Raw genomic sequence first — 10,110 nt, forward strand, 5'->3', positions numbered from 1 at the left:
CCAGGGCTGCAAGCCAGGGTCCCACTTGGGGCTGGAAGACACAGTCCCCACATTCCTCGGGCCTGGAGGGGGACAGCAAGAGCATGGGCGGCCACGCTTTCTGAGGCCAAAGTACGTCCCACAGCCACGTGTCCCTGCGTGGTCCTGGTCCAGCCTGGTCCCTCCGGGAGCCTTTCTCTTCTCCTCTGTGTAATGGGGTGAAAATGCTCCACGGCCAGTCGGCTGGCCCTGCACGGGGGGCTCCTAAGGAGAGCTCAGCCCAGGTTTCTCCCCTTCCCTTCCCTTCCCCAAGGATGAAGGCGGCTGCCTGCCTGTCCGAGCAGCTTCTCCCCTCCCCACTGAGCGCCCCACGGGTCCCTCAGCCCAGCGGCCCCAGGGAGCCTGCGCCAGGCCACGGCCCGTGCAGGAGACTCAGCGATGGGCCGCCATGGAGCTTGTCCTCCAGGGTATGGACACCTGTCCTTTCGTCTGTCCCCTCACCACCTGCCTTGCCGGTCCCTGCTGCCCAGATGACCGCACTCTCGCAGACCTCACTGGCCCATGGTCAGTCTTGGTGGCATCCAAGTCGGGCCTTTGTCAGAACAGGGAAAAAGGAACTTAAACCTCTCCGTGAAGGTCTGAGGTTTGGGCGGAGAAGTTCATTGTGTCACGAGTGGCCAGAGTTCGGGAACGGGTGAGGCCCAACTCTGCTGACACAGCGGTTTCCAGGAGCTCTGATCGTATATAAGGCTCCTGGTGCTTGAAGAGCTTCAGGTAGGAGGCCACAGGTTGTGACAGAGCACAGAAACAGAAGACTCAGAGCCAGGGACGGTGAAGAAACTGACTCATGGAGGCCAACCCATCAGCCGGGACCAGGTACCACGCTACAGGGGAGCGGGGCAGTGTGAGCTAGAACAGGGGCGGGACGGTGGGGAGAGGCCGTGACCCAGTCCGACTTTGGGCAGAGGGTCAGGTCTTCATTGAGGCTCTGGGCATCTTGCATCGCTCCTGGGGGGAGATCCTGAATTCCCTGGGAGCCCCCAGCGGGGGTCAGAGGGGGAGGACTCGTGGCTCCAGCAGAGATGTGGGGTGCAGAGGGAAAGAGTGTGTGGGGAGGAGAGGAGCGTTGGGCAGTCCCAGAAGGAGCCCCGTGTCTTCGGGCTTCTCCCGCCTTTGACCGTAGTTGCCTGTTGGATGAAAACACCTTCACTGAGAACTTCATGAATCAGATAAGCCCTCGTAAGACCTACCTGTGCTACAAGGTGGAGATCCTGGATGGTGACGCTAGGATCCCTCTGGACGAGAAAAAGGGCTTCGTGCGCAACAAGGTGACTGACCCAGCCCGCCCGCAGCAGGCAGGGCCTCCCTATTGTGGGACATTCAGGGTAGAAGGTTGTCAGTTGCACACAGGATGTCCCACAAGCTCTCTCACCCCTGGTCCCTGCCGTTGCTACCGCTGCTCTGCTTGGAATCAGGTGAGGACCCTTGCTGTGTGGCTGGCAGCTCTGAGCCACATGTCGTAAGCCAATCACAGCAATCCAGGGCCTGGTACCTCCAATGTCACCCCAGGCTCTAGGACTAGGCTACTCCTCTCCTGCTGTGCCTCTGGGGAGGGGTTGGGACAGAGGGAAAGGCATCTGGACAAGGGGCCGGGTTCTTCCCCGGATTCCGCCCGGGGGATGGCTCTGGCTAGAGAGCCCTATTTCTTCCTCAGTCACTGTGGACTTAGACGGGCCCAGCAGGACCCCTGCGCACTGCTTGAGAGATCTTGCCAAGGGCGCTGATCCCTGCAACCCCACTGCCAGCTGTCTTTAGCCCAAGGACGCCCCTCAGCCTCGGGCTCAGCACAGGGTGAGGCCCAGAGTAGAAGATTGTAGAAGTTTTGGTGCACATGTGGGGTGGGGTAGAGGGGGAGCTGGAGAGCAGGGTGAGTCACTCCAGGGAGGAAACACCCACTTCCATGGCAGGAGGCCAGCGTGGGAGCTCCCCTGGCCTCCTCTCTGCAGGGCTGGACTAGGTGAGGCTCCTGAACGCCCTACCTCGGGCACAAAATAAGAGGGGCTCCAGAAAACTCAGAAATCAAGATGAGTCACATTTTAAGGCAATCGTTTAAAAATCAAAATTAACGCAATTCTATGATGAACAAAACATCAACATTTGCATGAAGACTGATGGGTTTCAGTGCTATGCAGAGCCACAGGGAGCCGAGGGCCGATAACAGGTCATCACTGCTTGCCGAGCTTTTTGTAAAACACTGATACTGAGTCTCTTGTGGAGGTTTGCGTTACTTTGAATCATGTAAATGCTGCGTTGAAACGCCATTCACTTGGTGCTGAGGCTTGCCCAGCGCCTCACCCACCTGCCTACTCTGGCCTCGTCCTGCCCCAACCCCGTCCACTTTTCTTCCTCTTCTATGTAGGGTGCTAACGAACCAGGGGAGCCCTGCCATGCAGAGCACTACTTCCTGGACCGGATCTGTTCTTGGAATTTGGACCGGGAGCTGCACTACAGGCTCACCTGTTTCATCTCCTGGACCCCTTGTGATACCTGTGCACAGAAACTGGCTGATTTCCTGGGGAAGAACAGCCACGTGAGCCTGCACATCTTCGCCTCCCGCATCTATAGCCTCTCCGATTATAAGGCTGGGCTGCGCACACTGCAGGCGGCTGGGGCCCAAATCGCCATCATGACCTCTAACGGTCAGCACGGGTCTCCTGGGGGTGGGGCGGTGGCAAGGAGAGGCCTGTGGGAAGTTGCTAGAAAGGGGCGGGTAGGGTGGGAATCCCTGGTAGAGAGGTCTTTGTGTGCTGCCTGAGAGGTGATGCTAGACTCTGGAAGGAGTCTATGGGAAGAGAGAGTTCAGGGGAGCAGAGCTGCTTCGGGGAGGGGAAGAAGGGGAGTGGGTGGATATGCAAGAAAGACTAGGGGACTTCCAGAAAGGAGAATTGGGCTGGCTCAAATTCCAGGTGCAAGAAAGAGCTGGAGGGGTAAGCTATTGAGTCCCCAGGAGGAAGGAGAGAGGAGGAAGTGAAATTATGACGGGGAAACTCTGTCCCGAAGAGTCATTTCAGCCCTGTGGCCCCAACCCTTCCCCAGACTGGAGTTCACCTTTCTCTCCCCTGTTCCATCTCAGAGTTTGAGCACTGCTGGGAAAACTTTGTGGACCACCAGGGAAAACCCTTTCAGCCCTGGGATGGGCTGGAAGTAGTGAGTCAACGTCTATGTAACAACCTGCAGGCGATTCTCCAGGTGAACGCTCCTTCCTGCTGCTTCCCTGGACCTCCTCCGTCCTCTCCTCTCCCTGTGGCTTTTTCCTCCTCTCAGAGCCTCCTTTGGGTGACCTGCTCCCTCCTGGGGTGCCAGCTCCATCCTTTCCTTCCCTTCTCATGTGGTCCCTCTACTTTCTCACTTGCTGTGTCCCTCCTTCCTTCCCCATCTTTGTAACACTCCCCAGACCTCCTCTCGGTTTTTGTTTCATCTTCCAACTGTCTCACTCCCTACTCCCGTCCTAGACGCAGGAAAACTGAAGGATGGACGTCAACCTCTCTAAAGAAGTCAGGAGACCTCTGTTGAACAGGAGAAAAAAACAGCTTTTTTTGAGAAATATAAACATGCCATTTGCTACCCTCTCCAGATTGATCCAAAGAAACCAGTGAAAGGCAAATGGCTCATAATAAAGAGTTAAAAAAAAAAAAAATCTGGGGGCTTCCTTGGTGGCGCAGTGGTTGAGAGTCCGCCTGCCGATGCAGGGCACACGGGTTTGTGCCCCGGTCTGGGAAGATCCCACGTGCCGCGGAGCGGCTGGGCCCGTGAGCCATGGCCACTGAGCCTGCGCGTCCGGAGCCTGTGCTCCGCAACGGGAGAGGCCACAACAGTGAGAGGCCCACGTACCGCAAAACAAAACAAAACAAAACAAAATAAAACAAAAAACAAAAACAATCTGGGTAGATTTACTTTTCATTCAAACCTATATTACGTCCCAATCTACATCAGTAAGATTCTATTCAATATTATCAGAATAGTTTTCGATTTTTAGAGAAATGGATATTTTAATTGATTTTAAATCCAAAGCAATAAAATGAAATATTAAGAATCTTCCACCAAATATTTTTCCTCAGTAAATGTATCATGAACTACAAGTAGTTTATTAAAAGTTGCAGACATGCAGATGCCTTTCTCTTTTGTAGTGGATCTGATTCATGGTGGAGTGGAGGTATAGTGGTCACACTAATTCCTGCTGGAGTGAGTAAAAGTCAACTAAATCTTGTAGGAGGGGAATCTAGGATTCAAAAATCTACAGTATACCCTAATAATGAAAAATCTGAAAGTGAAATTAAGAAAACACTCCCATTTACCATTGCAACAAAAAGAATAAAATATCTAGGAATAAACCTACCTAAGTAGACAAAAGACCTGTGTGCAGAAAATTATAAGACACTGATGAAATAAAGATGATACAAATAGATGGAGAGGTATACCATGTTCTTGGATTGGAAGAATCAACATTGTGAAAATGACTGTACTACCCAAAGCAATCTACAGATTCAATGCCATCCTTATCAAACTATCACTGGCATTTTTCACAGAACTAGAACAAAAAAAATCTCTTAATGTGTAGGGAAACACAAAAGACCCTAATAGCCAAAGCAATTATGAGAAAGAAAAACAGAGCTGGAGGAATCAGGCTCCCTAACTTCAGACTATACTGCAAAGCTACAGTAACCAAGACAGTATGGTACTGGCACAAAAACAGACATATAGATAAAAGGAACAGGATAGAAAGCCCAGAGATAAACCCACACACATATGGTCACCTTATCTTTGATAAAGGAGACAAGAATATACAGTGGAGAAAAGACAGCCTCTTCAATAAGTGGTGCTGGGAAAACTGGACAGCTACATGTAAAAGCATGAATTTAGAACACTCCCTAACACCATACACAAAAATAAACTAAAAATGGATTAGAGACCTAAATGTAAGGCCAGACACTATTAAACTCTTAGAGGAAAACATAGGCAGAACAAGCCATGGCATAAATCACAGCAAGATCCTTTTTGACCCACCTCCTAGAGAAAGGGAAATAAAACCAAAAATAAACAAATGGGACCTAATGAAACTTAAAACCTTTTGCACAGCAAAGGAAACCATAAACAAGACGAAAAGACAACCCTCAGAGTGGGAGAAAATATTTGAAAACGAAGCAACTGACAAAGGATTAATCTCCAAAATTTACATGCAACTCAATGTCAAAAAAACAAACAACCCAATCCAAAAATGGGCAGAAGACCTAAATAGACATTTCTCCAAAGAAGATATACAGATTGCCAACAAATACAGGAAAGAATGTTCAACATCATTAATCATTAGAGAAATGCAAATCAAAATTACGATGAGATATCATCTCACACCGTCAGAATGGCCATCGTCAAAAAATCTACAAACAATAAATGCTGGAGAGGGTGTGGAGAGAAGGGAACCCTCTCGCACTGTTGGTGGGAATGTAAATTGATACAGCCACTATGGAGAACAGTATGGAGGTTCCTTAAAGAACTAAAAATAGAATTACCATACGACCCAGCAATCCCACTACTGGGCATATACCCTGAGAAAACCATAATTCAAAAAGAGTCATGTACCACAATGTTCATTGCAACTCTATTTACAATAGCCAGGACATGGAAGCAACCTAAGTGTCCATCGGCAGATGAATGGATAAAGAAGATGTGGCACATATATACAATGGAATATTACTCAGCCATAAAAAGAAATGAAATTGAGTTATTTGTAGTGAGGTGGATGGACCTAGAGTCTGTCATACAGAGTGAAGTAAGTCAGAAAGAGAAAAACAAATACCATATGCTAACACATATATATGGAGTCTAAGAAAAAAAAATGGTCATGAAGAACCTATACACAAGACGGGAATAAAGACGCAGACCTACTAGAGAATGGACTTGAGGATATGGGGAGGGCGGAAGGGTAAGCTGGGACGAAGTGAGAGAGTGGCATGGACATATATACACTACCAAATGTAAAATAGATAGCTAGTGGGAAGCAGCCGCGTAGCACAGGGAGATCAGCTCGGTGCTTTGTGACCACCTAGAAGGGTGGGATAGGGAGGGTGGGAGGGAGGAAGATGCAAGAGGGAAGAGATATGAGGATATATGTATATGTATAACTGTTTCATTTTGTTATAAAGCAGAAACTAACACACCATTGTAAAGCAATTATACTCCAATAAAAATGTTAAAAAAAAAAAATCTACAGGCATTGACAACCTATCACCCTGCCAACAATACTGTTTTGAAATGACAGACCATGCGACAGGAGAAGAGAAAGAATGAGTCTAAATACTGGAAGGGAAATTTCAAATCAGCAGTCGGGTGAACACCAGGAATTACTTCAGCCCCACACCACTCCTAATTCTACCACCCTGTAGGGGAAGCCAGAGGGAGGTGCTTTCCTGCACAGATGATGAACTGGCCCCTGCACAGTACATGGACCCAAGCAGGACCCATCTCAGGCACTAGATTTCTCTCCTGCCACTGATTCTGTCGGGCCTGAATTGAGCTGAGTCAGCCCCTGACAGCTGGTTGTCCTGCACAGGTGTCCAGACAGCGAAGTCTCCCCAGGTCTCCCCTCACAGACTTCTGCTCCCATGTCAGGGGCCCAAACTGTGTCACAACCTCACACAATGACCGTGAGGGGCTGGGAGTGGAATCATTTGGTTTGAGACTTGAAGGGATAGAAAATAAGGGAGAGACGATGATGATGGCCAAGGAGGGAGGAAGGGACGAAGTCAGGGAGGGCTGGCACCCCGGAGGGAAGGACTGATAGAACAGTGTGACCCGGAAGGGGGAGGGGACGGGAGAGGAGGGGATAGGAAAGGAGAGGAGAGGAGCAAAGCAGGGCCAAGGGCCAAGGGTGGAAGGACAAGGGACCTAAGGACAGGATGCTGGGATGGAGGAGGGTGGGCAGGGACAGAGTTACCTGGAGGGGCTATAAGTCAGGCTTGTTTCACAGAAGAAGCCATGTGGGGAGGGTAGGATGGTCCAGGCCTGGCTCAGCTGCTCAGCGATGCTGTCAAGGAGCAGCCTGCTGTTCCTGCTCCCCAATCTCAGCTCTCGGCACTTGTCTCCTCAGGGCCTCAGATGGCTGCCCACCTCCAGACGTCACATCTCATTCCAGAGGGGAAGAAAGAGGATGGGACAAACCCCAGAACTTCAGAGCCTGTACATCTTTTTAATGGATACTAGCAGTGTCCTACCGTGAGAAGGGGCTGATGGGAAAACTCACAGATCACACTTTCTGTTGGTGTTTCACTTGAGCCAGTGTGGGCTGCAGAGGGAAAAAGATCGGTTCTTGAGCTCCTCACCTGGAACATATGGAGAATAATACTGACTGACTGAGGGCTGTTGTGCAGTTAAACGTCAAGTACTTAGGACGATTTGACATAGTTAGTCTTCAACAGATGATGATGCTACTATAAAAAAGAGGAGAAATCACTCATTTAATAAATCACTCAATCCACAGATAATGCAGTCTTCCGGCACATTCTGGCTCACACCGCGTGCAGCCAGGTGCCCAGAGAGATGTGGTGGACAGGCAGCACTGGGGGCCTCAGTAGCAGAGCGGTTCTGGCCGAGACCCAGGCCAGGCTGGTTCCTGCTCCCGAGCCCCTCAGTGTCGCTGATGGGGCCTCACCTCCTCCTCCCGGGGTCTCCTCCTCTGACCCCTAGGGGTTCTCCTCCTGCACTCCTGACTCGATGTCTGGGCCTGGCCTCTTTTGATGGGTCCCGGCTGTGTTCTCAGCTGATGCCCTCATTTCTGTGTCTCCTGCCCCCTCCTGCTGCAGGTGTGCCAGGGAGTCTGCAAGTTCCCAGAGACGAAGGAGTCACGCCCATGGGAGGGAGGATGGACTGAGAGGGGACCCCTTTCACTTATCTTTATTTTATTTTTAATAGTAATTAATTAATTTATTAATTAGGCTACATTGGGTCTTAGTTGCGGCACTCGGGATCTTTTAGTTGCGGCATACAGGCTCTTAGTTGCAGCATGCTGGATCTAGTTCCCTGACCAGGGATTGAACCTGGGCCCCCAGCAATGGGAGCGTGGAGTCTTAGTCACTGGACCACCAGGGAAGTCCCTCACTTGGCTTTAAATTAACAGCTACCTTTTGGTTGCAAACTCACCATGTCTCCTCGCGTTGACCAAGCCCTTTTCATACATAAGCTTATCCCAACTTTACCAAATCTCAGAACAAGGAATTACTACTTAGCACTAGTTTGCTATGAGGCAAAATCCTTTTTCCCCTCTTCCCAAGGTCTCACAGGTAGGACGTGGTAGGGGCCAGATTCACACCTGGGTCCGTGCCAGTCCCTAGCCAACACTGAGACACTTTCTTAAAGACTGTGAGTTATACTAGGATGCACACAGAGGGGCAGGAGAAGGTCACAAGCAAAGCCGGGGTTTCCAGCCCAGGAGTCTGGAGTTGGCCCAGTCAGACCAGAGAGCACATGTGAGAGACTTCAGGGAAGAGGGGAGGGACTGAGACAGGACCAGGATCCTGGGGAGATGTCTGGAGAGGGCAAAGGAGGGTCAGGGCTGAGGGTCGGAGGGGCCCGAGTGAGGGGACAGGAGCATTTGTCACCTAGGGAGCTGGAGGGGAGGTATCTTCATCATCCTGGAACCCTGTGAAGGTGCCATGCTCTGTGTCAAGGTGTCAGAGGGTACAGACACAAGCACTGTATCAGAGGACTGCTAGTGACAGAGACTGCATACCCGGTTAACTTTGAATTTCAGATAAACAACAAATATATATTTTTGGAACTTAACCAAAAATATATTCACATTTAACTGGGGTCCTATATTTTCGTTTGATCGAGCTGACTGCTCTTTCTGTACAGGAGACATTTACAGGAACCCTCATTCTTGTCCCAGCCCTGCTCGGGCTGAGCAGTGGTCCTGCATCCTCCCTGGGGATCCTTTGGCCCCAATCTCCCCTCTGATGAGTTCCCCTGGGGCACCCCGCCATGTCCCCAGGATGGTTTCTGGTGTGCTCCAAACAGAATTCGGGTTAACAAGGGCATGCTCCCTGTCTGGTTATGAAATATCAAGAGGGGAAATACCTCTGAACGTGACACTAAGAGACTTTGAGGTGCACAAGTGTCATTGCACAAGCGACATTGCAACACTACGAAGGGAAGGATAACTCTTCCTGCTCGTGGAGAGACAAATATCTGCATACCTTTAGATTTAAACTGCAGAAAGTGGTGGGTGTTTAACACAGCAGAATATTTTCTCTGAAATGTAAAATGAAAAGCTGAAGTTTCAGGGGAGGTGGACTGGCAGGGAGAAACACAGGGGAGGCTGAGCCCTCCTGTTACAAATATGGGAGCCACGGGAGACGTTCATGGTTGGCATGATGAAAAATAGAATTTAAGTTGAAGGGTTGGGGGGGTGGGGAAGAGTTGAGGGTCTGAGAACAGTGATATCACTTCACAGGCAGAGACGAGTGAAAGGAAGATGCTGTGGTGTACATTCTCCCCGATCAGAAATGACGTCAAAAGATGATGGATCAAGACCCAGAAGTATAAGCACATCATGTAACTGTAAGGAAAGGACTGTGGAAGTTAGAGAGGTAGTTAGAAGCCGTGGTGTTCGACAGGGCTGGAGTTGGCAAGAACGATGGCACAACTTTGCTTTTAGTTTTGGGTTTCTTTGTCATTTTGATTTTGTAATGGTGTGTGTCTTTTCATGAATATCTTCTAATTCCGTTCACAGTAGGGACAAAACCCATAGAAAATGCTTTGTAATAAATTTAATAAGGAATGAATAAAACTAAAGTAATATATAAATTTAATAGAAATCCATAGAAAAACATGATTGCTTTTGCCTTTTTTGTTTGTTTTTTGAACTTGAAGAACTACTACTTAGGTTCAAATAGTAAAAGAAGAAGTTAGGTAACGTGTGATGGATGGTGATGCAGCCAAATATCTCATGGGCCTCGTGGGCCCGAAAGCACAGCAGGGGCCCAACTGGGAGGGGGGCTTGAGCTTGGACATCGCCCAAGACAGGGAGATGTCCCTCCCCACACTCTGGGTGAAACAGGGACTCAGAAAGCCCCAAGG

The 10,110-nt window shown here is 49.7% G+C and overlaps 1 protein-coding gene across 1 annotated transcript; it reads left to right on the plus strand.

Moving 5' to 3' along the window:
• The first annotated feature begins 762 nt into the window (after window positions 1-762).
• LOC137202488 (DNA dC->dU-editing enzyme APOBEC-3A-like) lies at window positions 763-3,861 on the plus strand. Its single transcript, XM_067698126.1, has 5 exons — window positions 763-855; window positions 1,163-1,307; window positions 2,399-2,678; window positions 3,113-3,228; window positions 3,492-3,861. The coding sequence occupies exons 1-5, from the start codon at window positions 827-829 to the stop codon at window positions 3,504-3,506; spliced, it is 585 nt and encodes a 194-aa protein (XP_067554227.1). The 5' UTR covers window positions 763-826; the 3' UTR covers window positions 3,507-3,861.
• Window positions 3,862-10,110: the final 6,249 nt, after the last annotated feature.

This window comes from Pseudorca crassidens, chromosome 11, assembly GCF_039906515.1.
Source record: "Pseudorca crassidens isolate mPseCra1 chromosome 11, mPseCra1.hap1, whole genome shotgun sequence".
NCBI lineage: Eukaryota > Metazoa > Chordata > Mammalia > Artiodactyla > Delphinidae > Pseudorca > Pseudorca crassidens.

Excerpts from the sequence above, each read along its gene's own strand:
- LOC137202488 (XM_067698126.1), top strand. The coding sequence starts at position 827 with ATGGAGGCCAACCCATCAGCCGGGACCAG. Across the intron at positions 856-1,162 it reads AACCCATCAGCCGGGACCAG|TTGCCTGTTGGATGAAAACA; the intron begins GTACCACGCTAC and ends CTTTGACCGTAG. Across the intron at positions 1,308-2,398 it reads AGGGCTTCGTGCGCAACAAG|GGTGCTAACGAACCAGGGGA; the intron begins GTGACTGACCCA and ends TCTTCTATGTAG.